The sequence below is a fragment of the Phycodurus eques genome, chromosome 10 (genome assembly GCF_024500275.1).
Source record: "Phycodurus eques isolate BA_2022a chromosome 10, UOR_Pequ_1.1, whole genome shotgun sequence".
Lineage (NCBI taxonomy): Eukaryota > Metazoa > Chordata > Actinopteri > Syngnathiformes > Syngnathidae > Phycodurus > Phycodurus eques.
In genome coordinates, this window is record NC_084534.1 from 15603446 (window position 1) to 15628526 (window position 25081).

The 25081-nt window shown below is 40.5% G+C and overlaps 1 protein-coding gene across 5 annotated transcripts in view; it reads left to right on the top strand.

Moving 5' to 3' along the window:
- The window catches only part of slc4a8 (solute carrier family 4 member 8), a 37710-nt gene extending 19631 nt beyond the window's left edge, over nt 1–18079 (top strand). For 2 of the 5 annotated variants that reach the window (XM_061686823.1, XM_061686827.1), the window contains 19 exons: nt 926–1017; nt 2178–2335; nt 2444–2531; nt 2794–2940; nt 3031–3131; nt 4323–4497; nt 4987–5120; nt 5208–5453; nt 7778–7883; nt 8211–8372; nt 9699–9812; nt 9892–10053; nt 10697–10948; nt 11036–11104; nt 12632–12805; nt 12908–13039; nt 13108–13211; nt 13892–13997; nt 14123–18079. In XM_061686823.1, the coding sequence (XP_061542807.1) occupies nt 926–1017; nt 2178–2335; nt 2444–2531; nt 2794–2940; nt 3031–3131; nt 4323–4497; nt 4987–5120; nt 5208–5453; nt 7778–7883; nt 8211–8372; nt 9699–9812; nt 9892–10053; nt 10697–10948; nt 11036–11104; nt 12632–12805; nt 12908–13039; nt 13108–13211; nt 13892–13997; nt 14123–14128 (2528 nt within the window). In that variant the 3' untranslated portion in view covers nt 14129–18079. The remainder of the gene's footprint in view (nt 1–925; nt 1018–2177; nt 2336–2443; nt 2532–2793; nt 2941–3030; nt 3132–4322; nt 4498–4986; nt 5121–5207; nt 5454–7777; nt 7884–8210; nt 8373–9698; nt 9813–9891; nt 10054–10696; nt 10949–11035; nt 11105–12631; nt 12806–12907; nt 13040–13107; nt 13212–13891; nt 13998–14122) is intronic. The other 3 variants (XM_061686824.1, XM_061686826.1, XM_061686825.1) reach the window with 3 other exon arrangements.
- Nucleotides 18080–25081: the final 7002 nt, after the last annotated feature.

Sequence of the window (25081 nt, forward strand, 5' to 3'; positions counted from 1 at the left end):
TTGTTGTGCCAAAATCAAATTAATTTGAAAAGAAACAGACCAAAGGAAGAAAAAAAACCTGAATCAGACTCTTCTTCAATGAGGAGCTGTAGTCCTCCTCCACTTTCCCCTCCTAAGTTAAAGTTAATGAGCAATAAAAAATGATCATGTTTATTTTGTGTATTTTTTCTTTATAATAGTGTTTTTTCACCTATTTCTGTATTGCACTATATATTTTTTTAGCCACATGCTGATATATATATATTAAAAAAATGTAAATATAACTTAGTTTTGGGGCTGGAACGGATTTATCGTATTTCCATTCATTTCAATGGGAAACCTTTCCTCAGTATTCAAACGTTTTGGGTTTCAAACGGGGTCACGGAACGCAGTAAGATCGTGTAAGGCCTACCCTGTACATATGCCATATCATAAACAATTGCAGACTTACCAATGGGATACACTGCAGTTGTCTGCAACCTTTCATCCATCCAGCAATCCATTTTCATCCACTTATCCGGGCTTGGGTCGCGGGGGCAGGGAAGCCCAGACTGTCCTCTCCCCAGCCACTTCATCCAGCTCTTCTACAACATTACATTTGTAGTTCAAATTGTGTGTGGATGTCTATCAATGACATCTACAAGTGTATCTCAAGAGTCATGAAAACAATTAAAGATTCATTTTGTTCATTTGGTGTTGTGTCAAGTTTTAAATATGATATGTTATGACCATATTGCTGTGGATTGCAGATCTAGAATAATAAACAGAGAAAACAAACTGAAAATACAAAAGTAATGGAGATCCAGAACGTAGACACAATGACTCAGAAAGCATTTTGGGGCAAAATATCAAAAGCATTGGACTATAAGACAACATCTGTTAAGACATTAAAAAGATGTTGCACAGAATAAAATCATTTTCCACTCTATTTGTTGCTCACACACAGCGGGGTCAGCCACATCTCCCCAGCCTGCACCACCTGCAGAGCCAGCTAAAAACGGCGCAGGACAGGACGGGCATCAAGTTGACCTCAGCAAGGTAAAATAGCATGTGGAACAATTTTTAATTGTCCCGTCTTCCAAGAAAACTAAGTCCATATTTACTTTCTTGTGTCGCAGAACTTATGTGCATAATAGTCTATGTGTGAATGGATACTATGAAGGCCACATTTTAATATTAGTTATTCATCTGCTGCTCATACTGTATGTTTAGTAGTTGGTCAACAATCCAACTACTGTAATGATATGCTTTTTTTTTTAAAAAAAATTTATGCAAACCAATTTCATTCGTAATCGAGAGTGTGTCCTAAACATAGGTCAAAGGAAAATTACCCAAATTAGACAAGCCGAGACAGCCTGGCGAAAATCAATGCAACAAACTTCCCTGCTGCTACCTCTTAGCAATATAACAAATGTTTGACGAAACACAGCATCGGATTCAGCGTCTTAGTTTACTAGAAGGCAGAAACCTTCACCTTTTTTGCATCGATAACAGCAATTCTGGCATGTGTATTATACATAGAAGGAAAGTTCCGCTGCAAAAGTGCGATTTTGGGCAGGTGTATTATACAGATAAGCATATTATACATGAAAAACTACGTAATCATTTGATGCTAAAATGGGGCAAAGAAGAGAAAAATTGAGATAGACTTTGCTGGGTTCACCAAACATGTTGACCACGGCCGCTAGATAGCCCCCAAAGGACCACATGAGTAGCTCACCAGTAATGGGACATTGTAATTACCTACGAATGCTGTGGAAGTGAACATTTAGAACTGTAAATAATGGTAGATTTACAGAAAGAAAGTGTTGCATATTGATATCTGTTTCCTACCTTGTTAATCATTGTTGATAGATATTGTGAGAAATTATATTATTATATTATTAATTATAATCAGTGTATTTATGTCATTATTTATTATAACTTATAATTTAATATAATTTGGGCTAATTTGTTGTTTCAGAAGTGTGGCCATCAGTACGCAAGAAGTAGCTCTCAGTTTTAAAAAACTTGGTCACCCCTACTTTAAAATTTGGTCATTAGAGAATTTATTGTCCCATATTTATACATTAAAAAAAAAAAAAAAAAAAAGATATGATGAAACTTTCACGTAGGACAAACTGTAATGCATTATACCATGATGAAAGGGTTTACACCATGTCTCTTAAAACTATTTCCACACAACTGATATTTATTAGGTGGACCTTCACTTCATGAAGAAGATCCCAGAGGGAGCAGAGGCCTCCAATGTGCTGGTCGGAGAGCTGGACTTCCTGGAGAGGCCCATTGTGGCCTTTGTTCGCCTCTCCCCCGCTGTGCTGCTCACTGGCCTCACTGAGGTCCCGATACCTACAAGGTAGACAGCAATACCTCCCTACAGTCACATGAACAACACTTCAATTATGTACAGTACCTTCAATAATGAGGACACGATATACTGTATGCCGTCGACTCATCGTTTTAGGTTCCTCTTCATTCTCTTGGGCCCAGATGGAAAAGCTCAGCAATACCATGAGATCGGGCGCTCTATGGCAACCATTATGACGGATGAGGTAAGGCGTGCCTCCAAAACAAAACCTGACTCTCTGGATCTAGCTGGTGATTGCCCCAATTGACATCAATGCAAATGGCCTGCAACTACAAATAGTGGAAATATATTATTATGTTCACATCTTTATATGGCTCATGACCTAAATTTAGAGCTCATTCGGCAACCCCTCTCCAAAAAAATAAAAACAACAATAAAAACAAAAAAATAATCTTGCGAAAGCAGACCGTTATGTGTCATATGTCTTTTACATCTCTGTGCTCTAGATCTTCCATGGTGTAGCTTACAAGGCAAAGGACAGAAGTGACCTACTGGCTGGTATAGATGAGTTCCTGGACCAGGTGACTGTCCTGCCACCAGGGGAATGGGACCCTTCTATCCGCATTGAGCCACCCAAAAATGTCCCATCTCAGGTACACACAGTTTTTTAATGCTTTGGTTGGTGCAATAGAAAAGCCATATCCTGAAGATAGCTGACCTTAATTTTCTGGTTGTAATTGAAGGAGAAGAGGAAGATGCCTGGTGTCCCTAATGGCACAGCCTACCAAGTAGAGGAAGAGCTACATGCGGAGCACCATGGACCAGAGCTGCAGAGAACCGGAAGGTGAATCCATGTATCCCAGCTGCACTCAACTGCGTTCCAAATTATTATCCAAATGTTTATTTTTTCCTAAATGGTCATTGAAAATGACAGGCAGCATTGTTTTTAAGTCATCAACCTTTAGAGTACATTATAATTTAAATGTTTTTAAACAAGCCACGCAATTGTAACAGTAGTTTTTTTTAATTAATAAAAACCTAAAATGCACTGTTCCAAATTACATTTTATAAGTTGTAAATAACTGACAATAGTCACTTGTTGAATTTGCAGCATTAAGAGGTCATGTTTACTGAAATCAAAGCCTCCCAGAGCTGCTGTTTGGATGTGAACTAACTCCTACCCTCAAGATTCTTTTTAGGACGCTCCAAAGTTTCCTAACAGGTTTGAGGTTGGGGGAGAATGCAGGGGGCAACACCATGTTTCTCTCCTTGTAAGCCCATAGCAACCAATGATGTAGAGGTTAACTAATTTTCAGTTCTTTACATTTCTCTGAAACTCTGTTGTGCATAATAATGTGGAACAGTACATTTGCATTTTTTAAAATTAAAAAATACTCTTATCATTGGGAGGTTTTTTTCCAAAAACTTTCAAATTATAATATGACGTTTGATGACAACAATTATGCTAACAGTCATTTAAATTGAGTATTTTAGGATAATCAGAAAAAAATATAATTTGCATAATAATTGTGAATGCGCTGCATAAGGTCAAAAGTTGTAGAACACACCTTTTCTTCCGTCATTTCTATGCGCCTTAACTGTGTGTTAACATTTGGCCCAAGGTTAAAGTTGTCCTGTTCCATTTTCTGTGTCATGGCTTTGACCCATTGCACAACCCAAGGTCCATAAAGGCATGCTTGGCTAACGCCTCTGAGATTAATTAAAACTGAATGATTCCCACAGAGACACTCCAGAATCTTGTTGAAAGTTTTCCTAGAAGAGTGCAACCTAAAGAGAAGACCTACAATTTGTGCTCTATTTTGTCATCTTGCCTTTGTAATGACCAGATGACCCATTAGTTTTGTCCATATAGTGTTTTTCTGCATGGCTATGTGGATGTTTAGCAGAAGCGTAATCGTCAAAATGTCAAACCCTCTCATGTCCCAGACAGAGTACTCAAATGGAAAATCAAATGATATATGTAGACGGCATAACATTCTCTCTGTGTACTTTGTTCCCTTTGTGTTGTGACCAGGTTGTTTGGTGGTCTGATAATGGACATCAAAAGGAAGGCTCCCTTCTATCTGGGTGATTATAAAGATGGTCTGAGCCTGCAGTGTGTGGCCTCATTCCTCTTTCTCTACTGTGCCTGCATGTCTCCTGTCATCACCTTTGGAGGGCTGCTTGGAGAGGCAACAGAGGGACGCATTGTAAGAACAAACACTTGCATGGAATGTCTACAAAGAACTACATATTCCTAAACCAGGGGTGTCAAAGTCATTTATATTGCGGGCCACATTGTAGTTACGGTTTCTCTCAGAGGGCCATTATGACTATGAAACCATCTAAATGTTTCATCGCTTCGTCATATTATTACATAGACATCGCAAATTGATGGATAACTAGTTTTAAAAACACAATTCAAGGATAATAGTTTGTTCAGCTATTGTTCAAGTTACTGTAAAAGAGGGGTTCAGTAACCAAAAAAATGCTTGAAATTCTGGTGCATATTTGAACAAGAATCATGGAAGTTGCACCTGATTTGCTTTTGCGGGCCACATCAAATGATGTGGCGGTCCAGATTTGGCCCCCGGGCCTTGAGTTTGACACCTGCGTCCTAAACTGTGTGCACGAGAAAAAGAGAACAATCATCATACCTATTATCAGTAATTGTGAGCAAGATGTATTTTGTATTCCAGAGTGCCATAGAGTCCTTACTCGGTGCATCCATGACTGGAGTAGCCTACTCACTGTTTGCCGGCCAGCCTCTCACGATTTTGGGTAGTACAGGACCTGTGTTAGTGTTTGAGAAAATCCTCTTCAAATTCTGCAAGTATGTATCAAATAAGTCTAGCTCTTAGACACAGCTTTATTAGCTGTGTCTGATATGTGTTTACTTAATTGTCATTTGACTCTTTAGGGACTACAGCCTCTCCTACCTGTCACTAAGGGCCTGCATTGGCCTGTGGACGGCACTGTTGTGTCTGTTGCTTGTTGCCACAGACGCCAGCTCTCTAGTGTGCTACATTACTCGCTTCACAGAGGAGGCCTTCGCTGCCCTCATCTGCATTATCTTCATCTATGAGGCCTTGGAGAAGCTCTGCCACCTGGGAGAAATCTACCCCTTCAACGCACACAGCGATCTGGACAAGCTGACACTGGCTTAGTGAGGAACACAGTTTGTGGATCTCTTTCAGTTGGGAGAATTTTCAGATTTGCTAACTGCCATATACAGTCCTTAACATGGGCTGAGGAGAATTAAGTAGGTAATTGTACCAAACATTCAGCATTATTAGGCATCGTGGCAGCACAGATGTTTAGAGATTAGCCCAAGATCTGGGCGCACTCAGGTTTCGTCCCACATGAAATGAAGACTGGAAAAAAAAAAAAAAAATACCCATAGGTGTCAGTGTGAATGATCGTTTGTCTAAATGTACCCTGCGATTGCGGCTTCTTGCCCAAAGTCAGCTCGAATAGCTACAGCCCACCCGTTATCCTCATGAGGATAACCGGTATAGAAAATGGATGGATGGATGATCTGTACGTATAATCTCTCAAAAAGTCCTCTTCACTAAATACAGTTGATTAGGTTTTGTGCAAAATCTTACTAAATCTTACTGCATTCTTTTAGAACAGGATTCTGTGATGTCGGTCTGTCTGCTGTACCAGTTGCTCTTGTCTCGTCCAACAGCTTTTGTAAACATAATTTAATGGGCGTTACTGCTAGAAGCTAAAAGCAAAAATTTTCTAAAGGCTCTAGACCGTCAGAAGTGCTCATACATGATTATCAGTTAATCAAAATGACTTCATTAGCAGCACCTGGTTGGGGCTTCCCTTGTTAATTCCTGTGCAAGCACTTCGGAATGCTTGGGCCCCCATGGATCCGCAAGCTGTAGCTTGAGGGTCCGCAAAATAATTTGCTGTAAATTATGTTGTATACATTTTTAAAAAGTGCTTACTTTCATATGGGGACTGGCGTTCTAATAAAAGTAAGATACAACACTAATTATGCCTCCCTACCTTAGCTTTGGGGTATGTAGCGATTATGTATGAAATAAGAATTGTAATAAGCCGGGAGCGACGTTTGCGTTACTTCCGGTTTATCGTAAGTTTACTTGAATTGTTAAAAATCAAACTAATGTCTCGAAAATGGCACCACGTCAAATTTTTCAAGTTTATTTTAATTCAGAACACACACAAAATACGACCACGAGTGGAATTTTATGGCATATTTAAGGAAACGCAGAACTACAACTACAAACTACAACAAGAGCATAACACTAATGGTAAACGAAAGAAAGAAAATAAGGCGTACGAAAATGGAAAAGAATACATGGTGTGTGTTCGCTGGGTTAAAATAAATGAGTGTGTGAGCGTTTAATGCGTTGAGTCAGAGCGAGAGAAGGCAAAGTTGGGATTTCGTATGAAGCTTGTAATTTCCCCACAATTATTACGCACTAGTGTTGTACATCATAGTAAGGATTGCAGTGTCGACTCACGAACGCTGATCAGCTGCTCTTTGGGGTGGTCTTCCTCTGGACCTCAGGCGGGAAAAAAGCAGGTTCGGTTGAAGAAAACCAGATACACAAAAATAACAAGAAGTAGGAAAGGAAAGTTGTTGTCCTATTTGGGATGCCTGCCGGTGGACCTGGTGGCGAGCCGAGCTCTGGCCCTCAGAGGCGTGCGGGATCCGTCCGGGATACCGGCAGCTGCTCGTTGAGGCCCCGCCGACCGATCGTGGCTACGGAAAGCGATCGGAGCCGCATGGTAGACTTCCTCGATCGATAACGCCGCCAGCTTGGTTCGGGCGGGCGTTCCCGCACGTGGTGGCACCCAGACAAAAAGGGAACAAAAGAAGGGGCAGCTGATAAATAACACTTAGGAGTACAAATGGGGGTTATGCGAATAATTTCTCCACTGTAATGCCTGGATCAGACTATAAGACAAGTAGTGCCTTTGCACAAAAACCTTTCACACAAGGCATCGGCATACCTCACATTTCAATTCAGTGAGCATCAGAGCCTGGGTTTTGCTTTTTCTTTGGCTTGGGTGGATTATTTGCAACAACGATAGAAAAATAAGTAGAAGAATGTTAGAAGAAAAGAAGAATGTACACAGGAAATTACGTGAAGTCAGCAGTCTCACATTCATACGGAACATGACTTGTTATCAATGTTAAGATTGAGTTTTATTTTTTGGACGTTTTAGAATCAACAGTGGTTAACTTCTTTCTACATTTATTTGACAATTGGAAATGGTAAAATAAAATTGATGAGAGTTAATAAAGGTTTTATAATGTCCATACTGTGCTTTCTATTTCCATTATTTGCTTTGGGGAAAAAACGTATGTGACAAATCCAAACAAATCAGAGGTTGACCAGCATCCTGGTACAGTTTATGTTCAACCTTAGCGGTTCCACTGTACATGATAATTTTTTTTTTTAGCAGGTTCTCATTCTCTGATCGTTATTGTGCTCTCTCTGACTTTAGCTGCCGGTGTACAGAGCCTGATAGTCCGAGCAATAAAACTTTAGAGCTGTGGAGCGAGAGAAACATCACAGCTGCTTCTGTTCCTTGGGCCAATCTCACTGTCAAGGTAACCAAATTATGTCAAGATATACACACACGCAAACGCAAAATGCATTTGCTCTTTCATGTTTGCATTTGTTAACAAGCAACTGACCCTTTCCTCTTCTCTCAAGCGGCTAACCTCTCTGGAGGTAAACACTGATAAGGACATTTCATCGATTAGCTTTTCTTCACTGAGCACAACCAGAGGTTGTCTTGTGAATGAATGGTCAATGGATTTTTCCACCTAATGGTGCTCCTTTGGTCACTTATTCACTCACCGAAGCTGCTGTTTAATGTACTTGTAGGAGTCTTTGTTCAAATCATCTGAGACAAACTGGTCCTCTTCCGACAGGAATGTGTGAGTCTCCAGGGACACTTTGTTGGGACGTCATGTGGCCATCATGGCCCCTATACCCCAGATGTCCTCTTCTGGTCCGTCATCTTGTTCTTTTCCACTTTCTTCATGTCAGCGTTCCTCAAACAGTTCAAAACGAGTCGTTACTTCCCCACCAAGGTAATCAGCAAAAGGGCGATGGGGTTGCACTCACACACACACACACACAAACACACACACACACACTGATGGCAAAGGTTCCATCCAAGGTGCAGATAGAGCACAGCAATTAAAGTGGGTCTACCTCATATTTATTTTCTTTTTCATTTTGGCAGAATATCTCTACTGATATTGAAAGTTTCTTTACTTTTAACCGATAATACAAGCATTTTTTTCACCAAATCCTTTCTTATCCTAAATTATGCAATCATTTCAAACTTTATTCATCCATCCATTTTGCGCACCGCTTTATCCTCACGAGGGTCACGGGCGTGCTGGAGTCTATCCCAGCTATCTTCGGGCGAGAGGTCGGGTACACCCTGAACTGGTCATCCGCCAATCGCAGGGCACATAGAAACAAACAACCATTCATGCAAACATTCACACGTACGGATCTACCGATTTAGTCTTCAATCAACCTACCATGCATGTTTTTGGGATGTGGAAGGAAACCGGAGTGCCAGAGAAAACCCACGCAGGCACGGGGAGAACATGCAAACTCCACACAGGCAGGGCTGGGATTTGAACCCCGGACCTCAGAACTGTGAGACAGATATGCTAGCCAGTCTTCCACCGTGCCGCCGCTTTATTTATTGTTAATACAACATAACCTGCTTTTCACAAGTTTGAGGTCAGTTAAAAATTTCCTTTTTTAAAATAAATAAATAAATAGAAATTTTTAAAAAGAAGATGAAAATTTCTGTTTTTTTTTCAATAAAGATTTAAACAGACATACCATCCAGACATTGTTAACAAAAACAAAAAGGAAATTTCTAGGTGACCTCCAAACTTTTGAATGGTAGTGTTTCTATACAATGGTTGTGTTGTTACGGAAAACATTAAATTGTCTGGGTAGTGCAAGGGGCAATTGTGTTTATGAAATAATATGATGTGATGCCTATACAGTTACAGTGTATGGTTTTCACTGTCACCTGAGGAAAACCATAACCTTCCACTACTAACATGTTGCTCACACCCCGCCCCTGCCACCCACCCACCCACACACACACACACACACACACACACACACACACACACACACACACACACACACACACAAAATAATAATAATAAAGTTAGACAACCCAAAGATAGACATTTAGTGTTTAAGGTAACCTTGATTTGGTCTCCGAAGAGATGAAACTAGGAGCTTGCTGATTCCTTGAGAAACAATCGCCCCTCTGGGCCATAAAACTAAAACTGTCTTAAAACGATCCTTATCAGACTACGGTACAGGTGCACTTTAGTCACAGCATTTCTTTGAGTAGTCTGTCCTCATGTAATCAGGTGCGGTCCATGATCAGTGACTTTGCCGTCTTCCTCACCATTGTCTTCATGGTATTGCTCGACTACATCATAGGAGTACCCTCCCAGAAGTTAAAAGTACCCAGCAAATTCCAGGTAAATTGGGCAAATACGCAAATTTCTGGAAGATTAGATCAGATTATATGTGCACCTTTTGAACTGTTTCCTCCATTAGCCCACCAGAGATGACAGAGGGTGGTTGATCAACCCAATAGGACGCAACCCCTGGTGGACGGTCCTGGCGGCCTCTATCCCTGCTCTGCTCTGCACCATCCTCATCTTCATGGACCAACAGATAACTGCCGTCATCATCAACCGGAAAGAGCACAAACTGCTGGTACTTAAACTCACTCAAACTTTATTTCATCATGTTTATCGTTGACCCACAAACCAATAGTCAGCGTGCGGATGAGAAACGCAGTTACACCTGACAGTACATAATAGGACATAACACAGTTTGGAGGCGGTCCGTAGTGGAATGGGAAGCATATGTATTCCCTGTTAGCATCTCACATTAGAAAGCTAAGCCCTGTGTTTAATTTAACTACAATGCCTGCCATATTTGTAGTGCTCAATGTGTGTGTCAGAGAGGGTGAGCGAGAAAAGTGTGCATGCTTGCGCAGGATGTACAGTATGTGAATAATGGGCTCTTTGGCATTTTTGGGTACGAGAGATGGATTAGTGAATGATTTGTTGACAGAAAACTAATATTATTAAACATTTATTGAGCGGCAGTACAGTGTGGCCTACATTTTCCTTCGTCCCCATGCTGCGGAGCCGGACCAGGCAGGGAGCTTCATTGCCGGGGTCACAAATGTGCTGTGAACCCCTTTACTAAACATACATTTCCATGCATGATATTATGATGTTTCATGTGCGGTAATGCTTGATGGTTTTGAACTCTGAAGTTTTGTTACTTTAGAACAGAGCCAGAGGCCTCGGGACATTTGACTTTAAAGGTTTCTCCATTTGTTTCTCAGAAAGGTTGCGGGTACCACTTGGACCTCCTGATGGTGGGGTTGATGCTGGCTGTGTGCTCCATCATGGGTTTGCCGTGGTTCGTTGCCGCAACCGTCTTGTCCATCACTCACGTGAATAGTTTGAAGCTGGAGTCTGAGAGCTCAGCTCCTGGAGAGCAGCCTCGCTTTCTGGGGATCAGAGAGCAGAGGCTCACCGGCCTGGTCATCTTCTTGCTCATGGGATGCTCTGTATTCATGACTGGGGCCCTTCAGGTGAGTGCTGCCACCCTCTGGATATCACACCCACTTGAGTCAGAGCATCACTTAACATACATTTTATAAATGTCTTTTCTTCCTCAGTTCATTCCAATGCCGGTGTTATATGGTGTCTTCCTCTACATGGGAGCCTCATCCTTGAAGGGCATCCAGGTACTGTACTATGCGACATATACATTCAGCGGACACCTCATTAGGTACACTTGCAAAGTCTAAATTGGATCATATATATATATATATACACATTCACATCTCTGGACAGTTGCCTTCAATGACCCTAACATGATTTTAGCATGTGGGAGGATGCCAGCGCCCTCCTCCAAAAAAAAAAAGAAAACAACCACGCACACACAAAGCATATTCTAACTCAACACAGGATGGCTGATGTTGAGATTCTAACCAAGAACCTCTCAACTATGAAGGAGATGTGCTTAACACTATTCCACTGTGATGCCTTGAACATGCCATAATTTTAGTAAAACAGTTTCGTAGTACAAGCAGTGGATTTAGTTTTAGTTAAACGGAAGGGACAAAATATTAACTACTACTGCAAACTTTTTACACCAAGTACCGCCTCAAAAAATACTAAGCTCTCCAAGTACCACTGCAATGACTACAGTTGCATAGTAGTCTCAAGTGTTCATCAAAAATAAGGCAGAGGTTTTATTCTCCCCCCCCCAAAAAAGAAAAACATTGTTGTAAGCCACTGTAACATTATGCACAATTTGTACTTTAATTCTGTGCTTAAATATAGGAAAATAACTACACAGTACTTAGATAATCATTCAATAAAAATGTATTGCACATAAAAAATGTTTTTAGCAAAGTAAATGTCTGAAAACAAACGGTTCCAAAAGATGTAACGCAAAGGTATTATACTTTAAAGATATATACAGCTGAACTGTACTTATAAAATGTAGTGCACTGGATGAAAAAAAGTTTAAGCCACTGTAACATTATATGCAGTTTGACCATTTAATTCAGTGATTCCTTCACGTACCACTAGTAGGAGCTTGCAGACCACTAGCAATACTTGTACCACACTTTGAAAACCACTGTTCAACTGTATATCTTATACTTCACATCTCACTAATATAAACTTAAATACAGTTATTTATACAGTATATGTACAGCATGTACATATACTGTATATCAACACTATATAGATTATCTTGCTGTAATTACAATCATATACTTTTATACTGTTCTGTCATACTGCATCCCACCCACTGCACTGTTCTTCACTATTTTCATTCTAAGTGCAATGATGTAATATTGTGTGCTTAAAGCAGCATTCTGACATACTGCTGACTATATGCATCTTGCATATAGGTTTTCAGGGTGTTTTGTGTTTTGTGTTTTGTGTGTGTGTGTGTGTTGTACATAATCTTGTGTGCTTATACTTTCTTATAGTACACTGCTTAACAGAGAGCTTCTTAACCGCTTTTTGTGGTTTCTACAACAATGACAGTATAAAGTGCAAACTACAACCAAACTAATAAATGTTTTGTTAAATGAACACTTGGCAGTCTCAATAATAAGAAAAATAAATAAAAAATCTGGCTGAATTTTACTACAGCTCCAATATTGGATGTCATAATATTGTGCCTGTTGATTCTATGGGCACATCCTCTGACATACTTGCCTTCATGCCTATGAATCCTCATTGCTTGTCCACAGTTCTTTGACCGTCTGAAGTTGTTTGCGATGCCGGCCAAGCACCAGCCGGACTTCATCTACCTGCGTCACGTGCCCTTGAGGAAGGTTCATCTGTTCACACTCACCCAGCTGACCTGTCTCGTGCTTCTCTGGGTCATTAAGACCTCCCCCGCTGCTATCGTCTTCCCCATGATGGTGAGCCGAACATTCACAACGGACGGATTGAAGAAATAATCCATTATTTATCAGTGTCTTTCTACTTCAACTACATGTTTTTTTCCCCCTCCATGTCTGCAGGTTCTGGCTCTGGTATTCATCCGCAAACTGTTGGACCTGTGTTTCTCCAATCGGGAGCTCAGCTACCTAGATGATCTCATGCCGGAATGGAAGAAAAAAACCCTTGATGATGCTTCCAAAAAGATTGAGGAGGTAGTCGAAATGCTGAATTTAAATTAGAAAAAAAATGTCCATCCAAATGCATGTTCTGTTTTTTGCAGGAGTCACAGGTTATGCTCACTACAAAAAGTGAAGATGCTCCAGTTGTGCACATTCCACTGGAGAGCAGTAAACCTGTGCATACTGCAAAGGCCCATGACCCCAGGTGAGTGGCGACCCATGACCTCGCAGCCACACAAAAAAATGTTGGTTCCTGCATTTTGCGTGTGGTGAGAATTTATTATTTATATTACCATCATTACTATTATTATTACATTTCTTAGTGATTTTGGTCATCTTTTGCTTAGTTTTGTTGCAATAACTTTAGCTTTGGATCTGCGGGTTCTAGACCCACAGCTGGCAAAACGAGAAGAAAAAACTAAATATGTATGAATATATATCTTGTCACACTGTAAACTTTATACCTCTGAGATCTGTAAGGCGTAATTAAGAAGAATGGAAATTGCAGTGTGATATTCACTCCACTCCATGTGTGTTATTTACTTTGTCTTCAATTTGATGTGGTTATTGAGCCTTTTCTGGAGATGTCTTTCTCCCAGCTAAACGCTAAAATGGCTTTACAGTAAGACCACCTGTTGCTTTTGGTATGCAACTGGCAGCCGGCAAATGTGTTTTGGGGTGTTTTATTTATGATTATTTTCTAGAGGGGGATACAACAATGTTTATGTGGACACAGTGAATTGCCTTTCCTTTCCTGTAAACGTACAGTATGTTGGTATGTTTTGTGTGCACCCCGTTTGTACTAATGCTGTGACACTGCCACTCCTGCTCCCTACATCAATGTTGAGCTTCTTCTTCTCTCCTTCTCCCCTCCTCGCTCCCCAGGTGTGATCCCTCTGATATTAATATATCTGATGAAATGTCTAAAACCACCATGTGGAAATCTCTCAGCTCCAATCAAAAGGACTCTCGTCCTGTGTCTGCTAAGAAGGCAAGGCTTCATTCACCCTGTGTGGAAATGCACTCACTCTGTTCCCTGTCTCTGTCCGTGTTGTCTTAGCAGCTCATCAGCCAAACTGTGCACACTGCTCTCTAAACTGGCTTTTACTTTTGTAGGATTGAAGAGATCACCTTCATTGATGAGTAAAAATTCCTACAGTGCAGGTAACTGTGCCAGATAACTGTCCACCTGGACCCCAGGATGTGATTTGGCTGTTTGGGACCTCCATGCCATCCGAGTGATTTGTTAGTTGTGTGGAGCTGGTTGCTGTAATTACAACCAGCTTCACACAACACTTAGGAGTACAGGACAACAACATGTGCACACACACACTCCAACGCACACATACAAACAGATAGGATTAGTTGTAATGCAGCCTAATAGCAAGAAGATTTGGAGTGGGACAGAGGCTTCCCACTAACCATTAACATGAAAGTCAATGGGAACCCTAAATTGCACAACTTTCTAACTGCATTTCCATAAAACAGAACCATATTAATTGAAATTACTTCTCATTGAAATGTAGTATGACAGGTTAGAATTAATTAGCATAAGATTGAATCCCCTTCAATGTTGATAGCGAAACGATGAAAGGCATTCAGTCGAGAGCAGACTTGCACCAGGGCCAAACAATTCCAATGTGGATCCTGGATTTTGTCATTCTGATTCATGATTTATTGACTGACAATTAAAAAAAAACAAAACAAAAAAAACATTTTAACATTTTTTTTTTCTTAAAAGTGGGAAAGCAATGATTTGTCTACACCTTTATCTGGATGTAAAATCTAACCGGGTCTTCCTTGGCCCTTGTGTCACCTCTAACTCACTTTCAGGGAAATTGGTAGTTTTCGCCTGATCCTGCTAACCTGGAAAATAAACAGTGATGAAGCCATGAGGAAAACCACAAACAATGACCAGTATAGACTACACGAAATGATTGTTTAGTGTCGGAATCAGCACTTTGCTTTTCTGCGTTCAAATATTAATTTGAATCTCGTGTTAATATGAATATATTTTATTTTGATGCACCTTTTATGTTATTTGTATAATGTAAATACAAAGTGTGTTTGTATCTAAATGTTTATTTACATGTATTGCCATTGTTGAAGGATCAAATGCGGTTTGGAAGAGAACGTTGGGTCTTCACTGAGAGATTTTCACACTTATCAAAAACAGAAAATTTAGGTATACACAAATTAAATGAATAAAATTTTACAAAAGTTAAGCACAGCAATACTTTCACAAGTTGTCTCATTTCCAGCTTTGTGTATGAGTGGACTCTCAAATATTGTACACCAATCCAACAGGAGTCCACTCATGCAACACAGCCACACTCCACAAAATGAAATATGTATGTATTTTGTTTTGTTTTATGGATTTCAAAGCTTTGTGGGTCAGAGTGCTGCAAGTTGAAAATGCTTCAATCACAGAAAACAACTGCGAAGAAAAAATGCTGCTCGAAAGAAATGCTGCAATCACAAAAAACAACAGCAAAAGAAAAATTCTGCAAGATAAAAATGTAATGGAAAAATTCTGCAAACACAAAAAAAAACACAAATCCCAAAATAATTGCGAGAGAAATGCTGCACATTCACGCGACACAACGGAAGTCTGCCAGGCCACTAGGGGGTGCAACCTCAGGGAAGGACCAGTCCTGTGAGAATAGAGGGTGCCTTTCATAGACACTTGATACGCCAGTGCCCCGTAGCAGCCCGACTAACCGACGTGGCGGCCATGTTGGGGAAGTCGTCGTTCCCATGGAAGGCAATGCATGGACTGAAATTAGTCGTAACCCGCTCATTCCGCAACTGATTTTATGAGGGTTACTGTTTTGTCAACATCAAAGCGTATGCTATCAATACGCAACATTTGCTAAAAAGCACACACACATAAAAATTATATGTGAAATGGACTTCCCGTTCCCTTGTGGTAATTGTATGGCATTCAACCGTATGTAGCACCACGTGGAATGCGCTGACAACTTTGACCTCCTTAGTTTAGCGTCACTGTCATCGTCGGGCTCAAAATGGGCACGTCGTATGTACCTATACATACCTGTGGTGCCTATGGTCTCACAGGACTGGTCTGTCCCGGAGGCCGCGCCCACTAGCGGCCTGGCGGACCTCCGTTGTGTGGCTTAAACTTGCAGGATTTCTCTCTTGCAGTTGTTTTGGGATTTGTGTGTGTTTAGTTGTGTTTGCAGCATTTTTCTTTTGCAGCTGTATTTAATGATTGAAGCATTTTTTATCTTGCAGCATTTTTCTTTTGCTGTTGTTTTTTGTGATTGCAGCATTTTTATCTTGCATCATTTTTCGTTTGCTGTTATTTTATGTGCTTGTGTGTTTTTCGTCTTGCGTCATTCCTGCTACGAAACATATGGCCGTTTTCAGTGCATTTTCCCCTGTCGGCCACCGTATGAAATAGGCTTTTAAATAAATGTAAATATTAGAGGATCTAGATCAGTGGAAACAGCCAAAAGTATAGCATCTTATTTCTTTACCTCAGACAAGCTTGTTAAAACTCCTGGAAGGCACTTTGGGTGGTTGATGTGTTGGCCCCTTTGAGTTATATAGTCGTAATTTTCTAATATTTGCTTTATTTTGAAGGGGTTGGGGCGGGTTGAACATTATTTGAGCAATAATTTACCCAAAGTCTATTTCAATTGAACTGTAAGGATCTTAATTAATAATAGATCTTTGTTAATCAGTGATCCTTTGTGTCAATGTAGACCTTGATGAAACTTCAGTGCTAGTGAAATAAATAAATACGTTCTGAAATAACTCCACATTTGGCGCATTTTCATCCATCACACTAATTCTACAGTCACATACAGATCTTCATTCAAGGATCAGTTCATAGTTGATCCACACTCAGACTTTAAGAATACATTACTTGTAGTAGCACTTTCTGAGGATAAGTATATTTATGACGTTTGTTTTATTTTCAAGAGATCTGTTAAACTAAATGACCTTGTAATGATTGACAAAAAATTTTTAGATAATGATATTCCAACCTGTTTTATTTTTTACTTTCTGTATATAGCGTAAGAAGGTCGGTGGCTTAATAGAAAAACTGACAAGAGGCATTTCTTTGCCTCTAAATGACCTTGAATTCATTAAACTACAAGAAGAGTAATGTGAAAGTGGTATAATAAGTTATGTGTCTTAGAATCTGCCTTTTATTCACCAGTAAGTAGGAAACACTATTTGTTTTATAGTCTTTTGCGCTGTATATTTAATCTGCATATTTTAGATTGCGGTGCATAGGCACAGTAATCTTTCGCTGTATCATGTTGTCATGTTATAACACCTTCTTGGGCTGTATGATAGTTTTGTCTACTCGTGTCCTGTACTTTCAATTATGTATGTAAAACATTTGAATGTTAATATTCTGTATGTATATGAGGACCAATATTTAGGCTAATCGATGGCATGATATAATCACACTAGTGTACAGTACATAAACAAAGCCACGAGTGAGTTGAAATTGAATGGCAAAATATATACGTATAGATCTAAATATTTTAGAAACTATCATACACCAAACCAAACTGTTTAGTGATCTGCCCCAAGACCATATTTATTTTACTCGTGTATCGTGTGTCTTGATTTGACAACAGAATAATCTCTATGTGAATGTACGGCTGATATGCAGCAGAATGTTGTCAGATGTACTCAATGTAGGTAGTATACAGCAGAAGAACCACCACCTCCTGTAGCATTATTTTTAGAGCATCACAACCCATGTCGCAATTAACTGGACTGTTCTTTTTCTCTATATATACAGTAAAGTTTTCAGTCGAGCAAAAGACCTGCTGGTGATCATGTATAGTGAGTAAAGATGTGCACTCTGACCCTCTGATTAACATGTGACCAAGCTTCAAGGTCAAGGGAAGGTCGAGTGAAGTTTTTAGGGAGATGAGCAACTGTACTGCAGGTGACACGGAGCCATAAAGAGTGAGAGCTCGTTCGACTTAAAACACTCAAAGATTGTCTCAAACTGAAGTGTACATGTTTTATATGTACGTATATGTAATGTTGTTTTTGGGATTATGTAAAAAGAAAATAAACTATTACACAACTACTTGCTTCAAACAATGTGCTGATTAAAGTGTTGCCTTTAATACATAGTCTCTTGTCAACTGGTTCTCCTTAGTTGCATTTTGTTCATTAAACAAAAGAAGTCTAACAAAATTGACTGTAATCTCATACATGCAAATCAGTCGCCTTTCGGCGAAATTCGCCGTTTTGAACTCAAAACCGCCCATTTAAGTGAATCGTATCGATCCGGTGAGTTTTTCCTGGAGGGGGGGGTTACCGTCGCTGACGTCATAGGTTCTTTCGTACTCTAGATCTAGCTAGATCCCATTCCACACATCCACAATCCACACACAGATATAATTATGAATATTACTCCGCGGCGGATTTATATGCGGACTGAGGTTCCGCCTGTGTGCTCCAAGTCACGGGAGTTGACGAGACCAGGGAAAAATATTTCCGCCGCTTCTGCTGTTAATAAGTCACGGTACTTTTACTCCGTTACAATGATATAAATGTCGCTTGCTACTTTTATTTATCAGTTACTGCTTATTTATCAACTATTTCGTGCGCAAGACTACGACTTCGACTTCCGCATCGGGTGCTGTTTGCGTAAATCTAATCAAACAACATAAGAAAATCACATGACCTCGCACACCGACTTCCATTGGGCTTCCCGTACATAAGGTATTGACAATAGATAGGCCTGCCCGCTGATCGTTGTGCGTACGTGGCGGCCATGTTGGGAAGGTTGTCGTTACCATGAAGGCAACGGCCTGCTACTCTTGTTTACATTTAGACGAACAAAAACAACAGCTTTCATGTTTTGTAGTATTTGTCTGACCAAACGTGGAAGAAAACACCGTGCAGTAAATTGCAGGTTTTTTTTTGTAGTTCTGTAGTTTTAACAGTAATCCCAAAGATTTAGTTTTAACACACAGCAACATCAAAATATTCACCTTCACTTTTGTTGTTGTTTTTTTTTAACTGATGTTCATGCTGTGGTAAAAAAAATCTGAAGTTACTCACTATTTACTCAGTACTTGAGTAATAATTTCACTGTGTACTTGTTACTCTTACTCAAGTAATTCTTTGGAGGATGACTTTACTTTTACTCGAGTCACATTATTGTCAAGTAACAGAACTCTTACTTGAGGACAATGTTTGGCTACTCTACCCACCTCTGGAGCGGACATCCTCTATTGCTACTCTTACGTTTAAGCAACATTTTTACTCATCAGGTTAGCCAGTGTCGTATTTGTTGCGCTGGTCTTTTGTATTTTCGCGTTGAGGTGCTGCGGGTCGTGACCCTGGTTGTGGTCCCAGTGGAACCGCCAAGCACACGTAATATCAGGCGACAAGAGCTGACCCGCTAGTAAATTTTGTATTAATTAGGAAACGCCGCTACAATTATCTAATTAGTTTACTGATGTTAAGGTTAAATGTATTGAGCGGACGGAGTGCTGTTAAGGATTACGTCACAACACAGAATGAACTAACTTCAAATTCAGACATAGCCAATATCCATCCATCCATTTTCTGAGCCGCTTCTCCTCACTAGGGTCGCGGGCGTGCTGGAGCCTATCCCAGCTGTCATCGGGCAGGAGGCGGGGTACACCCTGAACTGGTTGCCAGCCAATCGCAGGAAATAGCCAATAAAAACAGAAAAATATTGTACTTAATATTTTCCTGGAGGATGCATTTGTGATTAACCTTTGAAGTTGGTATTAGCGAAAAATGAAATGAAACAGACAATGATTTTAGTCAATTCTTTTCCAGAATGAGATTGCTTAAAGAGGAGGATGCTATTCATGTGGCACAGCTTGAAACAGGCATCAGGTGCAGGTGGAGATGGGGCTGACTCAAGTTGGAGGCCAGAACACAAAAGCAAAGAAATGAGGGAAATTTAATTTTAATCTTAAATTTGTACATCAACATGTACTTGAGCAGTGTAAATAAAAAACAATTCTGCGTGAAGAAAATGTGTTTATTTTTGTCTTATTTTACTCTTCAAAGTCTTCCAGCTTGCTTAATTTATGTTAATTTTTGTTTTTTTTAATCTCTGCGCGGAACCCTACAATGTTTCTTTTTGTCACCTTTTTCATGCCTTTGGTGTTTGCATGTCTGTGAACTATAATTGGCATTTTTTTCATCATTGTACAAAATTGTAGTTTGCATTCAGTGTTTTATTAATTAGACACAATCACTTTTGTACAATCATGTTTATAGAGTAAATTTAAATGTGTGTGTGTGTGTGTGACTAAATATTGTTTACCTAACAAAATAAAATTGCGTGGAACTGGTTGATAACACAATGTTTATTAGGGCTAATATTTGTTTTATATTGCACATAAAATGCTAATAATTTATTATTATTTTGTTAGAAAAAATACTGCTGTCCAAAAATAAAACATTGACATACTAATGTAAACTGAGCTTTTAGAAAAAAAGTTGAGAAGAAAATATCACAGTACTTTAAGTCCGTTTCTCTTTTAATTTTTTTTAATGTTGACCTTTGGGACGCGGCACAGTGCACGACTGGTTAGAGCGTCAGCCTCACAGTTCTGAGGACCCGGGTTCAATCCCCGGCCCTGCCTGTGTGGAGTTTGCATGTTCTCCCCGTTCCTGCGTGGGTTTTCTCCGGGCACTCCGGTTTCCTCCCACATCCCAAAAACATGCATTAATTGGAGACTCTAAATTGCCCGTAGGTGTGAATGTGAGTGCGGATGGTTGTTTGTTTGTATGTGCTCTGCGATTGGCTGGCAACCAGTTCAGGGTGTACCCCGCCTCCTGCCCAATGACAGCTGGGATAGGCTCCAGCACGCCCCCGACCCTAGTGAGGAGAAGCGGCTCAGAAAATGGATGGATAGATGGACGTTTGGGACGTAATTGACTGGCGACCAGTCCAGTGCGTACTCTGTCTCTCGCCCAAGTCAGTTGGGATAGGCAGCACACCCGGGACCCAAGTGAGGACAAGGGCTATTGACGATGGATGGATGTACCACTAGGGGGCAGACACAATCCTTTCAAGAACATTTGTTCCCATCATTCCCATCTTGTCTATTTCTTGTCTACGCTGGCAGGATTTCAAACCATCTGCTTCCCTCCTTCGGTGCCCCCCTCCCCCGCACTGGACCCTAGAGTGCACATCTGGAGGTGATCCTCACTGCAAAGGAATAGCCTGTGGGAAGGAAGGGCTACCGGGTTAAAGATGCACAGCACCCTTTATGTATATCTAAATGTGCACGCTGAGCCCGAGGGTGTCATGTGATCCCTACTCCCAATACTGCTGATTGCAAACAGCTGGCGGGCCTTGGCCTCGGCCAATCAGATACGAGGTTGGCCGTGACATCACGAGGGAGGAGTGGGGTGCACGGGACGTTTTCGATGCCTTTTCACCTCAGAGTTTAAACAGAGACCAGTAAAGTGACGTGACTGAAACTCCCTTTGCTGCATGTCCCTTGCATTCTCCCTATGTCCATCTGCTTCAAAACCCATCCATTTTCTACAGTATATCGCTTGTCCTCATCAGGGTCACGGGTTCAACTGGAGCCAATCCCAGCTGACTATCAGCTGGTGGCGTCGCTAGGCCTTTTTTGGGGGGCGGGGGGCTTCAGCCCCCGTAAAATGTTGTTCAACCCCCCCAAAAGAAATTTGGTTGTATGTGGTTAGTCCCAAATTTTAGTGTCTTAACCCCCCTAAAACCAACCTGAAACCCCCTGAAATGATTTTGTAGTATTTCTCCATAATTTCAACGCAATTGTGGGGTTAGGCCGTATCATTATCATAACTTTCAAATAGCTCCTAAGATATTTTTTCTGCTGAATGCTTCCAATCTCTACCATTTATTTAAAAACAAAATATGCTAATTAAGTATACAGTGTTCCCTCGCCACTTCGCGCTTCGCGTTTTGCGGCTTCAGTGCTTCGCGGGTTTTTCCAGAATATTCATAAAACAAAAAAAAAACAAAAAATACAGCCATATCGGCAGCCATATTGTGGAAAGATGCGTTGTTTCATGTTGATGCGCGCGAGAGAAGGTTCCCCTGCATGCCAAACAAAGAGATGAGTTGATGCCTGTACTGTACGGGCACTCATACAAGGTGCGTGATTGGTTACCGGCGCGACATCGACCAATGAGAGCATGAGTGGATTTATCCCGTGAGCTGATTGGCTGCCCATCATCGCAGCCTCACCCATCATCTTCCCTTGTTGTGTCTCGCCAGTCTCGTCCACGCTGTTGTGTTCACAATAACTTTTTTTGTTTAAGCGATCATTTTTTTGATTAGTTAAGCAAGCCCTTACAATGCCGCCGAAGCGCTGTGCCACTGCGAAAGCTTCCTCCGGGGCGCCCAAGAGGAAGAAGAAGATGATGACCATCAGCGAAAAAGTGATACTTTTAGATTTGATCAAAAAGGGCAGAAGTTATGCATCTATGGCACGCCATTATGGCGTGAATGAATCTACAGTGCGGTACATAAAGAAAGAGGAAGCAAACATCCGCAAAACTGCTTCAATAACCTTCAATAAGGAAGCGAAACGTGTGGTTACTCCACCTAATAAGAGAATTGTGAAAATGGAAGCTGCATTGGCATTTTGGATTGCTGATTGCAGGGAAAAGACAATGAGTAATTAATTACTGTATAATGTTTTATAATTAAAGATTTAAGTAAATACGTGTACTGTTGTAATCTTTGTCTCAAATATGTGAAATATAAATACTGTTTAGATATTTGAAACATTCTGGTACCCACATACACATCCATGAAAATTCCTATGGGGTTGGGGGCAAATCCTACCTCGCGGTTTTTCGCCTTTCGCGGGGGGTTCTGGTCCCCATTAACCGCGGAAAACGAGGGAACACTATTATTTAATTGCATCATTTGTCTTCTATTAAAAACTGCAATAATGACAACGACATCTATTTGTGACGTCACAAAGTATCAAGAACAGAAATTAATATCGAGCTCAAAGACAGCATGTGTGTAAGCGCCTCCGACCAAATAAATCTTATTTGCCTCTCGTTCGCTGTTGGACCCAATGAGCTGTGGTGCTCTTTTCTCAGTGAACAGAGGCGGCTCCTGGCTGGTCCACCCCTCCATCAATCTCTGTCATAAATCTGTCACGCGAAGCAAAAAGGAACTGCTGAATACAGATTTGTCAGCAATTAATCTAACCTCTATTACCAGGCTGGGATATTGTGTCCTCTATATCTGAGAACAATAAGCCACTCTTAACATGGAGCATGGCAATGCTGTTGTGTGTTTGTGTTTGTGTGTGTGTGCGTGTGTGCATGTGTTTAAAAGGGAAGTGCAACAAGGCTGTTTTGTAGATGAAACACTGTGATTCCAAACTTCCTTTTGCCCTGTTTTTCCTCCTCAGCACAACTCTTTGCACATAAAGCTGCCTATGTGAGACTACTGTCGTCTATAATTGGAGATCATTGAGACAGAGATGCCATTAAACCTCGAGGGGACACAGAGGACTTGGCAAGTGAGTTCAGCTAATCGACATTCTGCACTTGATGATGGGGAACGTGCACAAGAACGACGTGGGCCTTATTCCACACACGTGCTGCTGTGCATGTGTGTATGGATATGCAGCTCCTCTCGAGGTTATTTTTTTTTTTAATTAAGTATTGTTTCTCATGCACTAAAACTGCAAATGACACAACCAAAACATCACCAATAGTAATAGCCTACTGATATTTATTAACGTCCATGTACCAGATACTGTATCTGGAAACTTCATTAGGTACACTTGCACAACGTAATTACATTCAACACAGCTTTATAAATAAATATATATATATATATATACACATAGCTTTTACGACAAAAATAAGTTTTGCTTCGCACAGACAGAGACGTATTACACCAAGCGTGTCAAGGAGTGTATGGCGCGCGGGCTAGAACCGGCCCGTCACGCTGACCAATCCGGCCCACGTGGAATGTTCTGCTTGTCAGGCAAGTTTTAGTGCATTTATACAAACAGACCCGTATTTTGAAACTCATGCTTTTATTTTGCCGCAAGCACCGTAGAACTAGAAGTGTTGTGAGTCATGTGACGTGTGACTCGCGTGCACGCAGATGATAGAGACACAGAAGCGACGCCTTTAAGTATTGTATATCGTTTGTTAAGTAATTTCATGTGCAAATGTGCAGTTAAAAACAAGTTTGTGAAGTTACTATGGACATGGGTTTTGTAAAAACTGTGCCAAACGAATTTGATGCATGCTAATAGTTGGAGACGGCTTGCTAATTGTGCAGACTAATGCGAACCTCGTATAGATTCATTGTTTGTGTTTTCAGCTTTTTATGGCAAACTCTTTAGCAGCTAGATTTAAGTTTCTTTAAACTCTCTATTTTGCACTTACTGTGGATATGTACCGGTATGTATTTAAAAGACGTACCTAATACATTTATTTTGTCTTGCCTTTTTTTTTTTTTAGTTTCACTCCGTCAATCTGCCTGATTTCAAGCCTGAATATTTAAGCTACAAACTACAATGAGGACGCCTTGCATCGTCTATTCACAAAAGGATAAAAGAGTCAATATTTCAGGAGCGAAGTCAGTCTACTTCATATAAAATGCAGGTGAGGTATTTAGTTATTATTCCAACAATTCCAATTTCTTTAGGATCATTTTTAATAGATGTTTTCTTTTTAAAGATAAAGGGAAGCCCACCTCAGTCACTTGGTCCGTCGGCAATAGGAGTCCCCGGTAACCCGGATTTATTATAAAATCAGTAGGAGTCCCGCAGTTAATTCCATTGGAGCTCAATGTTGCTGTGTTGTGGTTTTAATGTCTTCTGTTGTGGTGTTTACAACTGTTGTGACCTGTCTCGGCCACCGTAAATAAGAGGCAATTTCATCCATTCAGAAGAATTGCGCTTAAGTAACGGTTCACTTCAAAAAAGCAGTTTTGTGACGTGAGGGCTTTCAGAGCCTTCTCTGCTGGCCTCAACGCTATCACTGAACTACAATTACAACTTAATTAAATTAGTAATATATTATTAATAATACAGTAAAACATATGTA